We start from the raw sequence: 24,518 nt of genomic DNA on the forward strand, positions 1-24,518 counted from the left end.
TGTTATATCTGCTTTTTTACTAGACGAATACCTCACGCTTATTTGTACCACAATAAGGACATTACTTTACAACAAAAAACTATTAAAGGCATTTATTCCATGAAAGCAAACATCCTTGAGAAAAAGAGAACTATCTGATGACTGAATTATTCATGCATAACAGATTAGATGTTGCTAAAGCAAAATTCTTCTAGACATTCTAGGATATATTATTTAGGTAGATATATTTTTGGCTTAAATGGTACCATAAATTAATGGACAAAGCAAAACTAATAGCATCTATACTTCTGAGACATTTGTGGTCACTTACATATATGATGGACAATAGGTTGCCCCTTAGTGCACAGTCTGTCTAGGGTCTGGCCACATTCTGCACCATGTTCCAAATTAATAAACTGCAAGTTGGGGATGAGTAGGGACCACTCCTGAGTACCTCCACCCCCCACCCCCCTTCTGGCCCTCTTGAACATGGTATTGTCGAATGGAATATAGGGCAAGGAGCAAAATACAAAAAAACATGGTGAATTGCACTCTGTCCTGCATGTACTGAGGGACTGCGCTAATATCAGTAGATTTATAGAGGAATATGAGAAAATTGTTACAAAAATATGAGATACAAAAACTATATGTCCATTTAACATTTGTTGCACTCCACAAAATAATATTTTTTTTTTTTGGTCCTGTGAATATCATGGACTCTATGCTGACCACAACCCTTCACCAGCTACTCAACAGTTTTATAAGAAACAGATGTAGTCTGATTTTTTTCTTTGGAATAGAAGCCATACAGAGTGCAGGCTATAGAATGAGATTTGAGCAACAAACTCAGTGCCATAGATTTCTCATTCATATGCAGAATGTATTCAGCTTGTTTTTTGTTTTGTATCTGTTTGTTTTTTTGTTTTTTCAGAAGACAACCAGCACCTGGAGCTTGTCAACAGATTCATTCATAGACATTGCTAATAAGCAGATGCAGACATTTGGGTTTAATTATGTTGCACTTTTTGGACCAGTCTCAAACTCTGTTTTGAATAGAAAACAAAATTTGCCAGTTCTTAAAGTAGTTCATGGTGAGAGAATGCCTTGGTATAGTGCCTTGCCTACATATTCAAACCATTGGATTTTTCCATACTTTAAGTCCTGTGTTGTGTTACATACCATTAGCCAGCTTCAGCTATTACAGTTTCTAGTCTTTTGGGGTAAGTCTATCTATCTGTCTGTCTATCCATCATCTCTCTGTCTGTCTATCTATGTCTGTCTATCTATCTATTCTATAACAAACTATAGGGCTTTCTAGAAACAGATGTAAGTTATTTATTTTGAAATCATATGACATAATGGCAGAAAGATAATACATATAAAAAAGTGCAGTATTTTTATTTCAATAGTAGATTAGAAGGTCAGTAAGAGAGGAAAATGGATGACTTGAATTTAAAAGAACTGAAGTAAAATGCAATATGACAGGATAGTATGCAACCCTCCATCTTGTAAATGCAATTAAACGATTGGATTTGCTGTAATAAGACAGATGGAAGATATATATAATTTTGTAGAGGTTTAGACCTGGTAGGAGAAAATGATGGTCCAGTGAAGTATTCCTTAAATGTTAAGCAGTAACAGCAAAAGAAAAAGCTTTAGATAAATACATTTATTGATAATTTGCTTGATCTGATAATGTAAACTTGAGTATTGACATTGGGTTGGAGGTAATCAGTAGAGCTGTACAATAATGATTTAAGTGTTAGAAATCTGCAATCCTTTGTTTTACTGTCATTTGTGCAAACTAAGGGCTGAATAACATCAAAGTCTTGTTCTTAGCTACAGAAAAGGCTGATGACGCCCATACCTGTACTGTGTATGTAGTGAAAGATAGTGCTAGATATGGGCTTGGCTGCAGGGCTCTGTGCTATAAAATAGAGTTCAGTGGTTCACAAAATAGAGTTCAATAGTGTTCACTGTGGAAATTCATCTAGTATTGATGGCAGGTTGCAACAATATGGTGGACTGTCTGTATTTTGTACTTTGCATCCTACCTTGCACATCCTAAATGACCCCTGTAGTCTTTAAAGGAATACTGTCATGGGAAAACATGTTTTTTTCAAAACGCATCAGTTAATAGAGTTTCTCCAGCAGAATCCTGCATTGAAATATACAAACGTATATATTTAATTTTGAAATTTACCATGGGGCTAGCCATATTCTTCATTTCCCGGGGGTCATGTGCCCTGTGCTCTGATAAACTTCAGTCACACTTTACTGCTGAGCTGCAAGTTGGAGTGATATCACTCCCCTCCCAGCAGCCGATCAGCAGAACAATGGGAAGGGAGCAAGATAGCAGCTCCCCGTAGATATCAGAATAGCACTCAACAGTAAGAAAGCCAAGTCCGGCTTGGGACTCCTCCAGTTACATGGGGGTAGGAGAAACAATTGGCTACCTAAAAGCAGTTCTAATGTTTAGTGCTGGCTCCTTCTGAAAGCTCAGACTCTGCCTACACACCAACTTTAAAAAATACATTTATTGGTTTAAGAATAAAATCTGAAATTATTTGCTATGTAAACAGTGTAATTTATCAGTAACCCTTTAAGTTTAGTATTTTAGGTTGAAGGGGAATTCTCTCCAGAGAAATCCTGGTATAAAATTCCACAGGTAAGCAGCATCAAGAGAGAAAAGTTTAATGTGGGAAATGGGAAGTTTAATGTGCAGAAATGGGTACAGTGATCAGGTGGCCACTCACAGAGGAATGGAAGATTTGGCCAGATATCCATGGAGATGCAAGAGAAGAGACATAGCGAGGTGCAGAGGAATGGTTAGCTTCACCGGTGTAACTAAAGAGGAAGCACACCCTGCGTTTGAAGGGGGCTGGACCACGCGGTCTGCTTGTAAAAAAATCCCCCCATCCCAGCCACTCTCCTACCAGCAGTCAGGGAGTGGAGGATGCTGGTGGGAGGCTGCGAGGCAAAGATTGGCAGGTGCCAGGGAAGGTGGGCCTGGCACTGACTAGTTACACCACTTAGCTTTTAAAGTCATGAGAAGGCTTTTGTAATTTATTGTTTGCTTAATATGAAGCCATGATAGTTACAACTAGGCATGCACCAAATCATAATTTTTGGATTCGGCCAAAACCCAAATCCTTAGTGAAAGGGTAAGGGTGCATTTTCTGCACAGTGAAAGTGTTTTTTACTTCCATGTTCATGTAACCAAAAGTCACATGATGTTAAGAATTCTCCCAAAAAAGGCCAAATCTTCACCAAATCCAGAACCAAATCCTATATTTGGTGCATTTCTTATTACAACAGGAAAGGGGCCTGATGTGTTAGGGAGAGGAGGAATATAGCAGCATAGTTTAAGTTTGAAGTAAAACTGACGTGTGGAGAGGTGCAAGATAGGGAGACCTGTCAGTAGAAAGTTGTAATAGAGAGGGAAGAGTCAAAGGTTACCCCAGACAATGTGCTCAGTTAACAGGGGTAATGGGAATTCTAGCAGTAGTAATAGCAAAGGAGAGTGTAAGCCCAGGTTTAGGTGTAAATATGATCAGTTTAGTTGTTGTAAGGTTCAATTTGAGATGTATTTAAGTATTAATTTATATAGGAAGAGTAGCTTAGAGAGTCACAGTTTAAGAGGGTAGTAAAGGGGTTGATAAATATATATGCTACAGATACAGATGATATTTAAAGTCAAATCAATGGGTTAGGTCTCCAAATTAATTGCATATACCTAAACCAGTCAGTTCCACTGTTATCGGCCTTAACTAGGGTTGTCAGTTCCACCTTTATAGGGCTCTGATGGAGCTCCTTTATATGTTGGTAGTTGATATTCTGGTATTGCTTTTAAAATTACTTAACGTCTGTTGTTACTTAAGCATTTTTCTTACTCTTTAGTGACCATTTGCTAAATAAGCCTTCCATTAAAAGACTTTTTTTCAGATGCAACTAGGGTTGTAAGCATCCAGTTTATGACACCCCACATTTAATGGACACAGAAATACGATCTGTTAGCCAATAGAGATACATATACCTTCCTCCAGATGTGCAATGGCTCTCTCTAAAGAAAAAAGCTAACTTGCAGCCTTTCCCTGACAATAGCCAGCCAAACAGGGCAACAATACAACGCTGATATGGGCTATACTATAGGTACCAAGCGCAATTATACTTTTAACTCCAATTCCAAGTAAGTTGATGTAAGTTGTTTGCCTATTAAAATATTTTCAGCGCATGTGTTGAAAGTTTCCGTGCCTGGAGAATGAAATGCTGACCAAGTGTGCTGGTCAATCTGCAACAACTGCAGTGCTGAAGCAACCAAACAGAACTGCATAATGCCGCAGTTCTGTTCTTTCTCAGACAGTATTACAGTAAATGTTTTCTGGATAGTATTAGCTGATCTGATTTAGTACCTACTGCAGTTTCACAGTGGAAAGGTTATCTTTAAATTACGGTGGCTGATACTTTCCTGTTCAGTTATCACACACTGTAGCTCTGTGTCATTTAAACAAAGAATCAAACATGTGCTTATCGCATATAGGCGAATACCTATTTTGAATTAAGTGCATATTATATTATACAATAAGATTACTTACTGTTAGATCTCTTCTAATTGCAAAGTTTTCTGGTTTGACATCACAGAGGTGCAGCCTGTGAGAAAACTCATTTTCAAATTGATGGACCATGTCTAGGAAACTGACAGCAATTTCCAGGAGTGCCCTCATTCGTTTTTGCCCACTGTTACACTGACCATCAACTTCCTCTAAGGAAAACAGGTTTTGTTTCCATGAATGGCCAGCAGTAAGAAATTCCACAGCGTAGAATTGGCCGCAGGTGCCAATGACCTGCAAGACGTGTTTGCTAAAGTCTTGTAGCAAGTTAAACAGTAGATATTCTTCTTGCTCAAATAAGGACCACATGCTGGTCAGCTCAGCCTTCCAGTGCCGACTTGTCCTCTTTTCATTCCAAACAGGCGTCATTGTGTTATTTGGCAAATCCAAACCCAAGACATTTTTGATTTCCACAGCCACCATAACAAGAAGTTCTGTATCAGAAAGTGTCAGAATTTCTGATTCCTCTAGGAAGGCAGGACTTTGTGATTTGGACAGGGCGTCATTCTTGGATTTTAAGATTATTGAGCTGCCTTGCCATTCAGCTTGCATGACCTTCTTTCCTTTATGGTAATAAAGGCAATGCTTATACACCAGTTTGTGGGTTACACAAATGTCTTCACAAAGGTTCCCTGCAACTGCTCCATCTGTGTAGTCATAACACTGTAGCATAAAAATAAGAATTAGCAGGAAACTTGCATATCAGACATGCACATTATATCTTACAAACAGCCGTAATATAGAGATATGAATAACAATGGTATATAGGTATGGGACCTATTATCCAGTATGCTCAGAACCTGGAGTTTTCCATAAAAGGGATCTTTCTGTAATTTGGATCTCCATACCATAAATCTACTAAAAAAATCATTTAAGCATTAATTAAACCCAAAAGGATTATTTTGCCTTCAGTAAGCATTAAGTGTAGCTAGTTACCATTATTATTACAAAAAAAGGAAATCATTTTTAAAAATTATAATTATTTGCTTATAATAGAGTCTATGGGAGATAGCCTTTCCGTAATTTGGAACTTTCTGGATAACAGGTCTCCAGATAACTGATAACGTACCTGTAATATCACATCAATGTAGTAAGTGACTAACCAATTAAATAATTTAGAATTTCTCCATTATATATATATATATATATATATACTATATATATATATATATATATACAGATATGGGACCTGTTATCCAGAATGCTTGGGACCTGGGGTTTTACAGATAAGGGATCATTCTGTAATTTAGATCTCCATGCCTTAAGTCTGCTAAAAATCATTTATATATTGAATAAATCCAATACGATTGTTTTGCCTCCAATAAGGATTAATTATATCTTAGTTGGGATCATGTACAAGGTACTGTTTTATTATTACAGAGAAAAAGGAAATCATTTTTAAATATTAGAATTATTTTCTTATAATGGAGTCTATGGCAGATGGCCTTTCCATAATTTGGAACTTTCTGGATAATGGGTTTCCGGATAATGGATCCCATACCTATAGTTACATAGTTTACATAGTTACATAGGGTTGGAAAAAGACCAGAGTCCATCAAGTTCAACCCATCCAAGCAAAACCAGCACACACAACCTATACTTACCAATCTATACACTCACATACATAAACTATATATATACAACAGTAATACTAACTGTAGATATTAGTATCACAATAGCCTTGGATATTCTGCTTGTTCAAAAACTCATCCAGGCCCCTCTTAAAGGCATTAACAGAATCTACCATTACAACATCACTAGGAAGGGCATTCCACAACCTCACTGCCCTCACCGTGAAAAACCACCTACGCTGTTTCAAATGGAAGCTCTGTTCCTCTAATCTAAAGGGGTGTATATATTTTTATCATAGTAACCTGAAAAATGAATTCTAGTACCTTCTAACGAATGCTCCACGATTATTTTATTATATTACTTGCTGGATCTGTGCTACTGCAGTGGTAGAATGTCCAATGACTAAGCAAACATGAATTCACTTTAAACCTAACTAGTATAGATATTTTTAATGGTTTAAACAAAGATCGCTAGCAATACAGAAGCCCAAATAATGGTTTGTGTTTTGGTTAGAATAATGTTATGACTGCATTAGGTGTGACAGAGATGAGGGGAATTCCTAAACAATATTTGCAGTATTGTGCCACAGCCTTATTGTGCAGTTAGAAAAAAATATTTTTGTTATGAATGAGCTCTGCCCTTTATGTGCCTCACAGCAGAACTCATGCTAGGCTGTAAACAGCTTCAGCAATGCTAATGCCACCATCCAAAATGATAGAAAACTAAGAGAAGCGCACAGGCATGTATACTTTTAATATATATATATATATATATATATATATATATATATATATATATATATATATATATATATACAAACAGTTCATAAGCTGCACACCAAAAGCTTGGAACGCTACCTGGGTGCCTGGACAATAGAGCAATGTGTAGAACAGTAGAGAAGAACGGCACTCACAGGAATTTTTCACACCAGAGACATCAAATGATTTTATAAATCGTGAGGTTCTTTATTAGTCCTCCAGGAACTTTCATCAGGGACAACGGAAACGTTGGACTAATAAAGAACCTCACGATTTATAAAATCATTTGATGTCTCCGGTGTGAAAAATTCCTGTGAGTGCCGTTCTTCTCTACTGTTCTATATATATATATATAGAACAGAAGGGTGAATAATTAGTCTTAGACAGATTATCACAATCACTGTTTTATTAAGAAGAACTGGCTTTATGAGTGAAAAAGTACAAAACTAGAATATTTTGTTATTAAGTGGAATGAAAAGTAAATAGCTCCATCTGATCTATTACCTCTCTTTCCCTCCTGGCTAATGGGGTGGAAAGAGGGGGTCAATAAGAGGTGTCACTGTTACTACCTAAATCATGTGAGGCATCTAACTGTGGAAACAAACAATGTGGTTAGTATGTGTGAAATAGGGGTTGCTCTTATAATCTGTAATTGTGTCATTTGAACAAAAGCAGTGGGCCTATGATACAGCTTTGATTTATCAAGATGGCGATCCAGTCTTCCTACATTTTTATGGGGCCCCCTTGCATATATCAGAACTGAGCAGAAAGTCAAGGGCAGGCTAGGCAAGCACAGACACACACTCTGTCTTTTAGAAAGATACATGTTTCTGAAACCATGGGCAGTGTTTATTGCATAGCAACAAGGGAGCAGTGCTGATGCCATTTATCTTACAAATGAGGCTGACAAGCTGAAAACAGCATGATTCTGTTGGTTCTTGCATCACTGGATTGTTTTTGTGCACTCTTCCCATTCTTAATCTAAGTACAGAGGCAGTTTAACACTGGCATCTTTGTTTAGTTTGCTGGGATCCGGAGAGACCTAACGATGTACTGACTGTAAATAAGGAATTGGATGGTACTTTGTAATACATTCCACCATTTGTTTTCTCTGTTTTTTCCAGTGGTGAACAGTATAATATTTGTTACAATTCCTTTCTTTAAACTAGGATTATTATGCCTGTGTTTGATTTATTGCCCTGAGACGCGAAATAAAAAGGTTTTATATAAAGTAAGCTCATGAAACCTTCACAAAAATATATTGAATCATTTTAGAACAATTTCACTGTTTATTCAGTGGCTACTATTGCTCCCAACACATTACATTTTATGTATAAAAACACAAGGGATCACCTCTATGGAATGTGCTTAGATAAAATGTGGTCTTAATTGGAAGTTAATATTAGGCTAATAAATCCTAAAGCTCTACCTTGTGTTGTCATCTAGCCGCACATACTATTGGAGCAGGAACAATTATTGCTCCTAGAAACATACAAAATATACATTTTTTATAAACTGTTCAAAGTAACAATAACAAGAGGACTGCTGCTTTATTGTAAGTTAGCTGGTAAATAAAACCAACTACTGTTTTTATAAGTAGCAAAAATACAACTTGCATAATCTCTGCTTAGTTCTCTCAACAAGAGATCAAAACTCTTGAGTGTGTTATATCTAGAATGTTTACCAATATAATAAATGGTAAGTAGCTGCTGGCTGGTAAATATGCTTTCATTGCTGCAGCTCTTCCAAAATGGACCACAGTGACAAAAATAAAAGTGAGAGCCCCACAGAGAAAATATAATGCAATGACTTCAAGGGCCAGAGAAAGGAGTGGTTCATGAAGGAGTCTTCTCCAGTCAGAACCTTCCTGCATTTGGTGTCCTACTTTCTTCCACTGCCAGATGTGTTGTACTTCTTGCAATGCAGATTGTTCCAAGCTTTCTGTCCCTGTCAGATTACTGACTGGGACATGATAACGGTATAAGGAATCTGTAGCAACTTTTTTAGAATACCTTATTAGGCTCTGGAATGCTACTTCAATGAAGGGGCAGGAATGAGTCTGATGGCAGAGACATCCCTCTTCTAACTGCTAAACTGTTGATAATGTGACAATCAAACAATGATGGCAAAAGCTAGCAGAGAAAGTAAAGGGGTTTTAAGACCTATTTAATTAAAAAAAAATTGCAAGACTTCTCATGGTAGCAGCAGTATTTGAGGCTGCCTGCATACATAACTGACCCCTGGGTCCACAAGCCTTTCAGTGATAAGCAAATTACTGCAAGAGCTGGTAGAGAAAAATAAGTTATCCATAATGCAAAAACATTTAAGTTAATTGCCAAAGGGGAAGCTAACTGGTAAAAAAAGAGACAGAAAAGAAAATTCAAAACAACTGGTCAGAAAGAAAGGAATCAAGGGAACATTTCATAAAAACACAATCAGAATAAAGGATAAATAAAGTTAGGTCTTAATGGAGATATAAAACACACATGGCAGATAAGCTGCACATAGAATAGAGTCAATGATCCATATGATGGTACAATCCTTCAGCTCATGTCAGACATCTCAGAAACAAAGATGAATGGGTAAGTATTGCTTATAATAAGAATAATGCTAAAAGAGTAGGGAATATCCAGCTGATCTGTTCAAAAGCTTAGCGGATGGTGATGCATGGAAAAAACAGCAGCAACCAATGGATCATAAAAGATCAATCACAGTAAAAAAAAGAGAGGTGCTTAAATGATCTATATCATTTGTTTCTAATTATAACCACATAATACTAAGGATTTGCATACCAGACTGAAATAAATCATTGAATAGGGGTTGGCAAATATACAATATTGGGTGATGAGGGAACCCGGGAGCTACCGCCTGGTCAGGAAGTGATAGTAGCTTTAGGGTTCGCACATTGCCATGCATGTATAGACGCAGCAGTGCTGAACTTGGAACGGAAGGCAGGAAGGACTGATGGCTGATGAGCAATACAGAAGTGCACATAGCAAATTTGAACCCACCAGTACTGTTAATGAAAGTGGTTTTAGATGCAACTTATGGTGGGACAACTGAAAATTGCCCATTGCGCCTGCGGACGTAAATAAGACCTATAATCTTTGCAAACTCTTGAAGAAATAGTAGCTCTGGAACACTTTATCTGTCTGCTGCAAATATCAGCATGATGGCCATAAATAAAACTCAGTATGGAATAAGAGAAGTGTAAACTGGGATGGTAGTGGTCCTATTGTCAACTCTTTAGATTAAGGACGTTAGTCTTAAACCACATAGGCGGATTCACAGGCAGCCCCTCCTCTCAGATCAGCTTTCGAAAGTGTTGGCACAGGCATATGGAGCTGATTTTGGTGCAGAAACACACAAGTATGCATGTTGGTGCCGAAATCCTCTGCATGTTCCTGCACCCGGACTGATGCAGTGGCTCTGGGTGTAGGCACAGGCAAAGGTTGTTTGGAGAGTAAGGACTGATTCTCGGCTATAGTTCATCTCTACCTTCTGCAGTTCCATGGTCAGATAGGTCAGATACCTGGGATCGAACCTACTGCAGTCTTTAGATAATGAAGTAATAAGGGTAATAGCACATATTCTGGCTTTTGCCTGGGGTTTTAATGCAGATTGTTTGAGGATTTTGCTCATATTTGAATTACTAATGATATGCCTACGGAAAAACCACCCAACTGCACACCAACAGCAGCAACAGTAGTGGCCTGGTAATTTGCAAAGGGCAAATTCTGTACAATGTACATATGTTGTTCACTTCTATGTTTTCCTCTATTAATCTTAGCATTCTGCTGCTCCAAAAATGTGAAGAGAACAAGTTTCAATATGAGATTAGAATGATTTAAAGCTTACTGAACAATGTGCTGTTATTGTCAGGAAATCAGATTATCTCTAACTCTGACTGCACAGCAGAGTCCTTTTCAGTCGAAGCTAAAAGCAAAATAGTTTAATAAGCCCTGATTTAGTTTACTAAAAAAAAAACAAATCACCAGCATGTGATAAAAGTATGCAAGAAATGAAAACCATGTCTAGTTATATATATTTTGTGAGGTGGAAATATAGAAATATATATTGTTTTCTGAAATTAACATTGTTTTGACAGAGAAACTGTGTTTTTACCTAAAAATGTTACGCAAACATAACTAAATGTAACTGCAAATCATAGAACTCTTCCTATTAACAGTCCATAGGCAGTCAACTCACATACATGATCTGGACCAGTGGTTCCAAAACTGTGGGGCTGATTAGGGGTCTTGTCTAAAGGTCATTTACAGACAGGGTTGAATAGAATGCCCATTTTTTTGCCTAGATACTCCGGAAAGCCCACCACAGAGTGAGATTTGGGGATAAACAATTTTTAGATGTCCTAGTTATTCTTAAAAATTATTGCTGAGCCAGTGCTGCCATCATTTCATATGTTTCTGACTTTTATATAAGCTAAAGGGGACTATGGCCAAGTGTTGGGTCCAACATGGCCTCCAACTAAATAAGTCTAAAAAACCAATGCTCTAGACTGAGACAATAGAGTCTTGGTGTGATTTACCTAATACTAGCGACTGTGACTCAAGTGAAAGCTCCTTAAATGCCCTTTTGTCTGTGAGTTTTTTATTTTTTGGTACAGTATATAAATAAATGTTATATTATAGTTTGCAGTTAGGCACATTCATGTTAATGAATGAATGAATAATGAATGAATAATATTATTCATATTATATATATATATATATATATATATAATTTTAATATATTAAATTATTACTGTTGTCACTGTATTCCTTAAAGAAGGGAGTGCAAGAGTTTTGAGGACTACTAAGGAAGTTGATAAATAAACATTTGCAAGCCACTTAAACCTTTATTGAAACAAAGCAAATACTTGATTGAGAAGAACCTGGGGATATTTGAGAATAATACATTTAGTTGTAGAAAGCCAGTCAGCAGAAGCAAGGGCCAGCTAGGTTTTGTGCTGTATTAAAAGTGGTATGGATTCACATGATTAGAGGCAATTTTAGAATGTACAGCCAGGTAAAAATGTGTCTGTCTGGCTCAAAACCAGACAGTTGGGAACCGTAGACATTTTTTCCCAGGGACAGGGGTCATATGACCTTGCCAAACCCATTGTTTTATTGCTATTAAATAGTAAATAAACACCTACAGTAAGTCGTTATTTGTTCAAAAATGATTCCACCTTAATGTATTTATGTATGTATGTATGACTGTATTTATAAATTGCTACTAGGATATACAGCACTATACAATTTTACAATATACAACAATAGACAACATTGTAATAAATAAATAAAAATATACAGAGATGAAGTGCCATCTGATAAGAGACAAGTAGAAAGCAGGCCCTGTCCCATAGAAGAAGGAAGCCCCTGCCCCATGTAAGTTTTTACAGAATGCTATGTAAAATTTCATTTCACACTGTAATAAACTGTCTATTTATGCAAACTCAATGTATGACTTTATTTTATACTGTACCTCCCCAAACCTACTGATAGGCATAGCAGTGAGACCCTTTCAGTATATATTGTCTTAAACAAAGTCACTTGCAGGGAGGCAGATGCGGTTTCCCCAATATTACATATACCATGGTGAATATTTCAAATCATATTTTCATACTGAACATAATTGATCATGAGTACTAGGGTGGCGCCACACAACACAAACCAGATGTGTTATTGAGATGAATACTACCAGGACAGAAGAGCTTGTAAATCATTTCAAGTGAGTTTGCTACACACTGACAGAGATCTGGGGCTGCATTATAAAGCTATGCTTAGGAACAGGATGACAAAATGTTCTATTTACTAAATTTTGGGGTAGAGAAAAAAACCATTTTTTACGCAATGACGCTTTTTCCAGATTATTTGCATTTTGTTATGTTAGAAAAGCTGCATGCCAGCAAAAGGCACATTGTTCTGTTTGTTTTAATTGAGCCTGAAAATCTTAAAGGACAAGGAAAGGTTAAATCACTGGGGGGTGCCAAAATGTTCGGCACCCCCCGGTGATTGTATTCAACTACCTTATACCCCAGGTTGGTGCTGCTGTTAGCAAAAAAACATGGGGGTGCCTAATATTTGGAACCTCCCATAGATTTTCTTACCTTCTCCTTAACTCTCATTGACTTCTATAGAAACTTACCAGTTTTTACTTGCTGAGTTTTTTATTTCTCAAGTTTTTTTTTTATCTAATAAATCCCTACAAATACTTGTGTGTATATTTGCATTCACGTTTCTTTCGATTTTTGATAAATCTGCCAATTAAGCATTGGATTTTTCATAAAATAATAGCTTCTTTCAAATAAAAGAAATTAAAGATCCTTTTAAAAAATCAATTTCAATGAAAGAATGATTTTAGATATAGTTGTGACACTTTTTCTTTTTGTCAGTGTGGGGCAGATGCTCTTCTTGTTTTTTAGGATACTCTACAGGACAGGGACCTCCTTCCTACTGTGTCTCATACCACATGGCACTTATTCCCTGTGAATTTATATATATTTATTGTATTTATTTATTATAACACGTGTCCTCCCTGTGTGTAATTGTGTATTTTGTAAGACTGTACAGCGCTGCGTATCCTTGTGGCGCTTTATAAATAAAGTTATACATACATACATACATATCCATACACACAAAAACATGCAATTGTACTAGAAGTTTAATGCTGTTCCATTGTTACTGTAGCTGAGAGACACAATTCTCACTATTCTGGTTATTTCAGTCTGACAATCAGGTGCTTTCATTTTTTTCAGGTGACAATTGACTTTTGTACATTTAATTTTCTGAGCACAACCCAAGGCAGAAGTACAGAAATCCTTCTCTATAAAACCCAAGTACAGCATCTGTGCAGAAAAGCAATGTTATTGGTATTTCCTGATTTTTTACACCAAAGGGCAACACTGCAGCAGTATATTTAGAAAGGAAAGTCGGTCAATGACAAGCTCGGCACTCCCAAGCCAGTAAATATCCCTTACATTACCTTTATAGCCTCCGGCAGGAATGTTTCCTCTGCTCACTAGATCCTCTCAGACACAGGAAAAATGAGGGCTTTATTTTAAGATCAAAGAGCATTAAAGTTCAATTCAATACAGATGCAATTAACTAAAGCTGGCATCAATCCTACAAGGAATTATTCATTTATAATGTTTAATTTAAAGACTAATTTTTAAAAGACTAATTACATTTTTACTAAATACAGAACACCTGATCAAGAACAAACTAAAATATACTTGTGATTAGGAGTAATTTACTACTGCATACCCCAATGAGTGGTACATTTGTAGGCTGTCCTTTAATCAGCTACGTACAGGGCATGAAATGCTCATAGAGTGATTAGTTCTATAGATCCCTGTCCTGTCCAGCACTTTCATAATATAAAGTATAAAACGTTTCTGTTGCTTCTTGGATGTGCGATCAAGAATATTTTGCAAACATTTGTTTGCCTCTAATGGTTGATTCTTATGGATCCTATGCGTTTATTTGGACTGAAATTAGAAAACACCAACATATTCCACAGGATTTACAGAGATTATGAATGACATTATTATGGAAAAGAAGTAAGGCTGTGAAATCCATACTAAGTTAAACACAAAGTCAATAAAAACAAAAACTCAGGAATGATGTCCCTTCATTCTGATCAGTCTGATCATACATGGAAATGGAGTATGAATGAAGAATGGCACAATGGTGGAAGAATGGGGTAGAGAGGTCAAGTGCCAAACCCTTGATGATGGGGTTGGTGTCAAAGTAAACTCTTATTAGAGCCCCTTGCCTCTAAAAACCTGCACAGAATATTGGGTTCTTGGATCCTGCATATTTTTCCTTCATTGCCAAAGCTCAGGATAGTGATGAGTGAAGTTTTTCGCCCAGGTTTGCTGTGAAATAATGCCCATAGACTCCAATGGCCACAACAAAATCACATGGTAAAAGAAAAGGTTGCATGGTAGCTGCAAAAAAACTACCATTGACAATTTCACAAATTTTTCAGCAAAGCGAAATGGGAGAGATTTGCTCATCTCTACTCAAGGTGTAGGAGACCCATGATATACATGGTAGATGATGGTTGGGTGTACCCCAACCACTTGAACAGGGCTGAACAGGGTTGTTATCCATTACTTTGCAACTGCTCTGTTTACCTAAGCAGATGCTGGAATTAGCCCACCTGCAAACACTGGGAAAGGAATGCTTTGCAGCTTCATGAAAAAAATATTTTCTTTTTTCCACCAGTTATACCCTTAAGGGCTATGATACATTGTAGCCAGCTACTTGTTGCGGCTACAGCACACCACAAAATAACCTGCTATAGACAATACTGAGCATTGTCTCTGCTAAAACACGTAGAGACAGTTATCAGTATTGTCTATTTTTTAGCCATGACAAGTAGTTGCCTACATGTAGCTCCATGTGTCATTGCCCTTAGGCTGATGGCACACAATTAGATTGGTCGTCCTCAATAAATCTCCTCTACCACAGTCAGCTAATCTTCTGCAAATGCTTTTCCACTAACTATAATGTAAATCGGCAATGGACAAAACATTTGCATAGCTTCTGTTTTTAAAGTAGACCAAAGTTTCCTAGCAAGGTAACTTCAGGCTGCTTGGGAGACCAAAGCAATGCGTATACATTTACAGGAGATTCTCCTTGTCTGCCATAGCCCTTAAAGTTACAGCCACATGGGCTAATTCTTAGCCTGTGTTTATCTGAAGGCCGAGCATCATCCCTGTCTGGCATTAGCCTAATAGCAACGCAACAATTTTCCTAGTGTGCTGGGTAATCCAAAAATAGGGAAAACTCTGAACAAAACTATTGCGTGGAATTGGATAAGTACAACTCACAGATTTAGTTTAGAACTGGGGCTAGGTTAAGCCTGCTAGGATTTCTGAAATAGTTACATCTGCAGTTGCCCCAGGGCCCCTAATAAGTTCCCAGGCTGTAATATGAGTGTTTGAAATTCATTTTATTTAAATAAAAGGAAGGTGTCATGTAGGGGCTTTGCTGCTTTATCCCCAGTGTCATTAATACCATGCCCAGGCTATCTGGCTTAGCCAGGCTGCAGAACTGCATACCAATGGACTCAGCATAGGCCACAGATTAGTTTAGACACAGCTAAGCATGGGTATACAACCACAAGTAGCAAACTCTAGCCGGTCTCATGTACAGGGAAACATAAATCTGTTACAGAAGATGCATTGTTTGACTAACTCAAAACAATTGCTCCCTTAGAACATTCTTCAAAATGTGTTTAACACTGGGAGAAAGCTGCTGGTCTGGCTGTCACAGTTGTTATCAAAGGAGTTTGTGTCTTGGGCCAGTCACCCAGGTTCCGGGGCAGTGGGCTCTGCCAACAAGTATGAGGCTACAGAAAAAAAAATTCCCTCAAACACACAGTGATTTTCTTTGGACCCTCTCTGCCATAGGGCCCCTGAGTGGAAAAATTCAACAAGTTTAACCTATTATTAAGTGTTCTTTGAAGGCTCAGTGTTTCCCTAAAGAAAAATGTTCTGTGCAGCATGCACCAGTGTCTGGTTGCTTTTCTAACCCAACTCTGAGAAAGAGCTGCCACTTAACTTCCGGAATCTTTCATAAGAAAAAAAATTGTGTTCACCAAACTAATGATCCAGACCAATACATAGATGCCCAGATCCACCTCTTACCTCTTTGTAAAGGCAAATGCAAGGGCTGGGTAGGAGGTAAGCAGTTTCATTACTGAAGAGAGCACATTGTATTCTCCTGCAGTTTTACAGCTAAGCCTCCTGTTAATACAGGCTGTTTGCCTCTTAAACATCACTGTTAAAATGGATACAATTAGCCAAAGATCTCTTCACAATGTAAGACATGCATTGAAAGTCTTCTTAAACCATAAGGAATTCACATGCCTTATCCTACTCACAAAGAACTGCCTTAAACCCAAAAATAAAAAGGCTTTAATCTAAATTGAAGGTATTATGAGCAGAGAAATACAAATTACTGCTTTATGTCTCATGAATCCAGAACAAGGACTGCATTGGAATACTAATGTGCTCATCTGTTGAGGTCCTGCATTATGATCCATCCCTGGCCCAGTAGCCAAATGACTGGATCTGTGAAAGAAAAGTTTAAACATTTTTGTTTCCCAATGGTCAAAATTGAAATATGTATTTGTTTTCCTTCGAATTAATGGAATATATGTCCAATAAGACTTGGAAAATGTTATTACTTTCAAGAAATAATCACTTTGGTTCTGAGGCAGTCATTAGCCATGTTTTTTATCAGATCTTTGGCCAAATGATTGGATTATCCTGATTTGACCCAGTGCATTGGTGGCCAAATTGGCTAAAGACCTTACAGTGTACATGCAGCTGTAGTCTTTCACTGTTCTGTACCAGAAGACCAAAACCCTGTTACTGTTATATTGTAACTACACCCACATAAAGTTCCAACTATGCTATAAATAACCCTTGCTATGGACTATAACAGTAGATGGCACATACTGTATATAATAGGTTATTTATTAAGGGCTGAGAAAACCTAGGGCTGAGTACTAAAAAAATGTATCCAGAAAAGATACACAAACTCTATAAAAATAACGTTTTCCAAATTCATTCCATTACCAGAAGGGTTTTGACCCATGCATTCATCTGACTGGAGCCAGAAACTTAGGATAAAAAGATTGTGCTGGATTTGTCTTTTATCTCCACATTTACTGAAAGGTTAGAGCAGAAATGTGAGATGCCATTTCAGATTTAAACATTTCTGTTTCCCAAAGGCGACTCAGCTCAAATTTGAAATATTTATTTGCTTTCAGAAGAATTAATGGGAAACGTGTCCAGTAAAACTTGGGAAATGTATGACCTTTGTCACGTTCAATGAGAAATGGTCACATGGGTTCTGAGGCAGCCATTAGCCAAAATGCATAAGAAGAAAAAAAAACTTCTCTGTAGGAAAATGATATATTACATATTATGCATACATACTGACTCTTATTTGAGAGGGAGAGAGGGAGAGGCAATACGAGAAGAAAGGAAGTATGATACAAAGATTTCAACCCCAGAAAATCCAAGATCAATGGAAAATTTGCACGCGGCCTAGTAATATCATCGGATGTGATGCCATTGTGCATGTGCACAAGCTCTTCTGAAGACGCTGAATACTCACTGCATATGTGCATTTGTCCTTCCACAAAACAGATTGCTCTCTGCATATGTGCATATAGGATTCAGGAGAATATGAAAAACCCATGGGAATAGCATATAGTGGGAGTCCAGGGGGTGGGGTCTAAAACTTCCAAGAGAACCAGGGGAGTTGACAGACATGGAAATAGCAGCTTGTTGGAAAGGGACATGTAGGACCGAAAACAGTCAGCTTTCATTTGACACATTGACACACTGCTGAGTTAGACCCTATAGTAAAATTCAGTTTAGTTAGTGGTTACTTAAAATAGTAAAGATAGTAGTCCTTTCATTCTGTACCTTTTAGTATAAATACAAATTGTAATGCCCTAGTATACCTGTCCAGATATGTCAACCTTTAATTGGCTTTGACATACATCTGGAAGAGTTTACAAATGGGACAAAAGCCATTTTTGTTTAAAAGCAATCCCAAGCCTAATACAAATGAATCATTCTGAAATACACATATGCAATCATAATATATTTCACCATGATATTTAAAAAATATGATGTAACTGATAATGATATATACTGACTACATTTCTACTTCTGTATCTGTAGCTTTGGGGCATTAGCTGACAACTCATGGGACCATACTGTGAACCAACTCCTATCAGCTTGTCTTTTGCTGAACACACTACATGGGTCCCCAACAGTAAAACATTCTTTAGGCACACAGGCACCAAAAGGATCTGTGCCATTTTAAGCCAATTTGACCATCCAAATTTGCCAAACCTGTGTGGCCACCATTAACTTTGTAATCAAGATTTCAATGCATGTTTTATTGTTTTTTTAGTAGACTTGAGGTATGAAGATCCAAATTACAGAAAGATCCCTTATCCGGAATACCCTTGGTCCCGGGCATTCTGGATAACGGGTCCTATACCTGTACCCCGCTTTTACATGTCCCAGGGGACTGCATCAAAACTGGCAAAGAAAAAGGGCAGGTTGCCTGAATGGGACCACCAGGAAACAGTGTGAATTCTGGGAAAATGTAAGGCCTGGGACATGAAATCGGGGCTCTACATATAAGGAGCAGAATGAAACAATACTTCCAACAGCCTATTACAAACAGCATACACCTTAAATTCTGTTAATAGTTAAAAAAAAAAAATTGGTTCCTAAACACTATTTTCTTTATATTAGATCAGCCTGTATTACTAGGTCCCAGGATACCAAGACAAGTCACTTACCCACACTGACATTGCCACTAATTACAGACATGAGTATAGAAAATTATAGATAACTGACTTGGAAATGAGGAGTTTGAAATAAAAATACCTTCCTGCAGCCTGCTAAAAAAAGATCATAGGGCACATGCATGTCAAAAAGTTCAGTTAACAAAATACAATCATCATGTTTTTTCCCTCACAATGCAGTGTTTTTTACCCTTAATTCAAGCATGATTGCACTTGAAGGGGGGGGGGGGGTGATGCAACTATCACAATTGTGTCCCAAAATTACCACACCTGTATGTGTATTTTGCAGTGAATCAGTCTAGTGAAAGTCTAGCTGGAATTTTCAGTGCTTTCAGTTTAGATGCAGTTTAGAGTGTGTACTGCACCTATTATTTACTTTAGATGCAAGTGTACTGCACCTATTGACGTTGCACCTATTGACCCTGGAGCTTTAGCCTAGTCAGGAGGTGGCAGTAGTTTCAGGGTTCCCCTGCATCAATAGGCAAGCAACCCAGGATTTGGAATAGAAGGCAGAAAAGACTGAACGCATTTAGACACAAGTACCTTTATTGAAACTTGTTTTATGTACATCTAACTGCAGGGAGATTGTGGGGACCTCAACTGCACTTGTGGAGGTAAATGAGCCCTGATATAAATATGGGATCTGTCAGTGGAGCAAATATAGAGGAAGCAGACCTTGGGCCCGGGGGTGGGGGGCTCAGACTGTGGAGTCCGCTTCCTCTATAGCTGAAAAGAAGTGCCCCCTATCTGCCGGCAGAGATGGGGGACACAGGTGGGCAGGATACGTAACATTTGGCAACCCCTAGTGAATTAGCCTTTCCTTCACCTTTAAGGCTACTAAAAACTTTTACACATTTAATAAACCCTATAGGATTGTTTTACCACCAACATTTATTCAGTTTAGTTACCATCAAGTACAAGTTACTGTTTTATTATTACAGGGAAAAAGCAGACCAAAAATAATGTTATAAAAACAAATTGTATTTCCATATATTAACTTTACCAGCCAGTTAATATTATATTAGATGGACCTGCATTATTACAATGGCCCAGGACAGCAAGACTAGTCACTTACCTGCACTTGATTACAAACACCCAGAAAATGGAAAATAGATCAGGAGAGTTATACTTTGCCAAACTTGTTAAAAAAAGAACTCCCATGTTTGTTTAGCAAATATTAATACAAATAAACAAATATAAATACATTGCACCCCGTCATTGTAGCCCAATTCTCTGTACATTAGTTGAACCTGTAATACAAGGTCTGGTATAGAAGTGAAACTTCAGCCTGTGCTGTTTCTGTTACATACCAGTCTAGCGAGAATCTTTTGACTTTCCTCATCAGTGCAGTGATCAGAAAAGACACTCTTGTGTACAAACAGGAAAGTGTTGAGAAGAATCCAGCAGGAGAGCCAGAAGAGCAGGAAGAGCAGAGTGTTCTTCCTTAAGATCCTGATCCTCAGCCATTTGAGAGGGAGAATTCTCATGGTAAGTTTGCACTCAGCATCACATCTTGAAAGAATATCCGACATTCAAATGATCCTTTGCTCCTGAAAGTCACTGCTGTGCTATCGCTGTGCTCTGCTGCTTAGAGGCTTTTCCCAAGCAGCTAATCTGTCCTGTTCCATGCATTTATCCACTGCTGCTGTGCTGTCATAAATCCCCTGGCAGGTGGACAGCACGCCATCCTTATGCAGCATCCCAGCTCAGATCAGTTGCCCCTGAGGATACGAGTCCTGTCTCGCTGCTTTCCCCCATGTACAAGGAAACATACCAGGCACACTCTTTGCTCACAAAGTGCTGCTGCTTTTAAGGGAGAACTGAGTCGCCTTTTGAATTTAAGCTACAGAGTTCCGCCTTCTTTTGTCTGCTGGCTCCTGTGTCAAGCAGCCTTCCCATTAACAGGCAGCTATATTGTTAGGTTCACACACCAGAATAAAGAGGGGCTTGAGTCCCCGCTCAGAGCTGGACTGATGAAGCTTTAGGAGGAGGCCATCCCTACACCGTTTAAAGAGATGTCAACAAGATTGATAGGTCTAGCAATGAATTCTTCTTAGCTACTGCTCAGAATGCTGTCATTATGTTATTCATTTATATCATTTCTACTGCAAACAATCTCAAGTCACGTCCCTGGATAACTGGGAATATTTTTTGGGATTTGTATTAAAGCCTGGTGATTGTGCAGAACTGCAAGAAATAAACAAGCCATCAATGCTAAACTTGCTGGTGTGATTAGGAATGCTGTCTGATTACAAGGATAAGTTGCCCTCAATTATAGATGCATACTTTTGATTCTTTTGTGGCCCTTTAAAATCTGTATCAGTCAATGACTGCCCTGTGGCGCTCCAGCTGTCTCTGAGCTTTAGTTTGGCGGTAAAAAAATGCTTGGAGGTGTAACTTAGCAACATGTTTGTACCTATTTGCAGGTAAGAGAAATCACCTATAATTCAGTTTTGAAGAATTCCTGCATCAGCAAATACTATGCATAGTTTGTACAGATGAAGGATTCATACTAATACATATACCAGTAGATACATTGATGATGTAATAAATCCAAGCATATGTAAAGGGATTGTAATGTTACTACTTCTGAAATATGTTGTTCATGGGAAGATCTGTTTGTTTGGTGAGGTCACCGGTCAGGTAGATTTTACCCCCGTCTGTTAACCCACCTGAACCAAAACTGGTGCAATTATATAGCACCAGGCCTAATTATTGAATTATACAGGCAGTAGACTCATCAACTGAGCACCGCATCAATGGCCCAATAAGGTCCTCAGTTGCCAAGATTTTTTTCCTCCATATTATCCATGTATAACATTAACAATACAACAGGCAGATACACAAAAAAATCTTTCTTAGGGAAACAGTATGGTTGCAAATACACAGGGTAAATGAGATCTCTATGCATGCTCTCAAATGTTTGTGGTTGGGCTAAACATAGGATGGGTGTTGGTATAAATAAAGTAAATAAAGGAGGCAAATGGAAATACCCTGTATATACCTATACTTGGCAAATCTAGGAGTCATTATACAATGTAATACTTTGCAAAATCATTCTATATAAAGTGTAATTTATATAAAAATTGTTTCAACCAGCAACTCAAAGCTGCTGCTGAACCACAAATCCCACTGCCTCAACAGCCTTGAGAATTTTGTAGTAGTTGTAGTGCAACAATAACTGGACAGCCATCTGTTTAATGCCACTGGTTTGATGAATAACTACATTTTAAAGGGTACATTTATTATAGACCTGTTTAACTTAAAATAGTTTAGTCTTTTGTTGTTGCAGGGGGGTGGGTGAGCTGTAAGGATTTTCAGCAAAGCTGTGTTTATTTTATTCTTTCTGCTGCCAAGCTTAACATTTAGACACAAGTAGATGTAAGAGGTATAGAGCTCTCAGTTGTAGCACATACCGAGAAGTAGAAGAGATGTTACATAGAAGGTTTGTGTCAGTTACACTTGATATCATTATTGCCCAACCTTCACATAGGTAAGCTTTAAATAAATAAATATATATATATATATATATATATATATATATATCTATGGGATAATGTAATTTGTAGTGTTGTCACTACTTAGAAGCAACCTCCATAATTGGCCATGATTGTAAAGCCCTGGGGTTTCTAGCATGGGCGAGGTCTTAGGCCCAGGGCTGTATTAAGGACCTAAATGTGCACCCAGTGTGTGTAGGATGGTCCTCAAATGACCAACTCCCCAGGAGAGTTTTTTTTTTTAATGAACCTATTACAGTGGAGGAAATAATTATTTGACCCCTCACTGATTTTGTAAGTTTGTCCAATGACAAAGAAATGAAAAGTCTCAGAACAGTATCATTTCAATGGTAGGTTTATTTTAACAGTGGCAGATAGCACATCAAAAGGAAAATCGAAAAAATAACTTTAAATAAAAGATAGCAACTGATTTGCATTTCATTGAGTGAAATAAGTTTTTGAACCCCTACCAACCATTAAGAGTTCTGGCTCCCACAGAGTGGTTAGACACTTCTACTCAATTAGTCAACCTCATTAAGGACACCTGTCTTAACTAGTCACCTGTATAAAAGACACCTGTCCACAGAATCAATCAATCAAGCAGACTCCAAACTCTCCAACATGGGAAAGACCAAAGAGCTGTCCAAGGATGTCAGAGACAAAATTGTAGACCTGCACAAGGCTGGAATGGGCTACAAAACCATTAGCAAGAAGCTGGGAGAGAAGGTGACAACTGTTGGTGCGATTGTTCGAAAATGGAAGGAGCACAAAATGACCATCAATCGACCTCGCTCTGGGGCTCCACGCAAGATCTCACCTCGTGGGGTGTCAATGATTCTGAGAAAGGTGAAAAAGCATCCTAGAACTACACGGGAGGAGTTAGTTAATGACCTCAAATTAGCAGGGACCACAGTCACCAAGAAAACCATTGGAAACACATTACACCGCAATGGATTAAAATCCTGCAGGGCTCGCAAGGTCCCCCTGCTCAAGAAGGCACATGTGCAGGCCCGTCTGAAGTTTGCCAATTAACACCTGAATGATTCTGTGAGTGACTGGGAGAAGGTGCTGTGGTCTGATGAGACCAAAATAGAGCTCTTTGGCATTAACTCAACTCGCTGTGTTTGGAGGAAGAAAAATGCTGCCTATGACCCCCAAAACACCGTCCCCACCGTCAAGCATGGGGGTGGAAACATTTTGCTTTGGGGGTGTTTTTCTGCTAAGGGCACAGGACAACTTATTCGCATTAACGGGAAAATGGACGGAGCCATGTATCGTGAAATCCTGAACGACAACCTCCTTCCCTCTGCCAGGAAACTGAAAATGGGTCGTGGATGGGTGTTCCAGCACGACAATGACCCAAAACATACAGCAAAAGCAACAAAGGAGTGGCTCAAGAAGAAGCACATTAAGGTCATGGAGTGGCCTAGTCAGTCTCCGGACCTTAATCCAATAGAAAACCTATGGAGGGAGCTCAAGCTCAGAGTTGCACAGAGACAGCCTCGAAACCTTAGGGATTTAGAGATGATCTGCAAAGAGGAGTGGGACCAACATTCCTCCTAAAATGTGCGCAAACTTGCTCATCAATTACAAGAAACGTTTGACCTCTGTGCTTGCAAACAAGGGTTTTTCCACTAAGTATTAAGTCTTTTTTTGTTAGAGGGTTCAAAAACTTATTTCACTCAATGAAATGCAAATCAGTTGCTATCTTTATTTAAAGTTATTTTTTCGATTTTCCTTTTGATGTG

The 24,518-nt window shown here is 38.1% G+C and overlaps 1 protein-coding gene across 1 annotated transcript in view; it reads right to left on the reverse strand.

The window, feature by feature from the left end:
- dipk1c (divergent protein kinase domain 1C) overlaps nucleotides 1–21,545 on the reverse strand; it is a 39,521-nt gene extending 17,976 nt beyond the window's left edge. Inside the window, exons 1-2 of the mRNA XM_002941879.5 lie at nucleotides 20,584–21,545; nucleotides 4,575–5,252 (exon numbers count right to left, since the gene is read on the reverse strand). Of these exons, the coding sequence (XP_002941925.2) occupies nucleotides 4,575–5,252; nucleotides 20,584–20,805 (900 nt within the window). The 5' untranslated portion in view covers nucleotides 20,806–21,545. The remainder of the gene's footprint in view (nucleotides 1–4,574; nucleotides 5,253–20,583) is intronic.
- Between the last annotated feature and the right edge of the window lie 2,973 nt (nucleotides 21,546–24,518).

This window comes from Xenopus tropicalis, chromosome 6 (genome assembly GCF_000004195.4).
Source record: "Xenopus tropicalis strain Nigerian chromosome 6, UCB_Xtro_10.0, whole genome shotgun sequence".
Classification (NCBI taxonomy): domain Eukaryota; kingdom Metazoa; phylum Chordata; class Amphibia; order Anura; family Pipidae; genus Xenopus; species Xenopus tropicalis.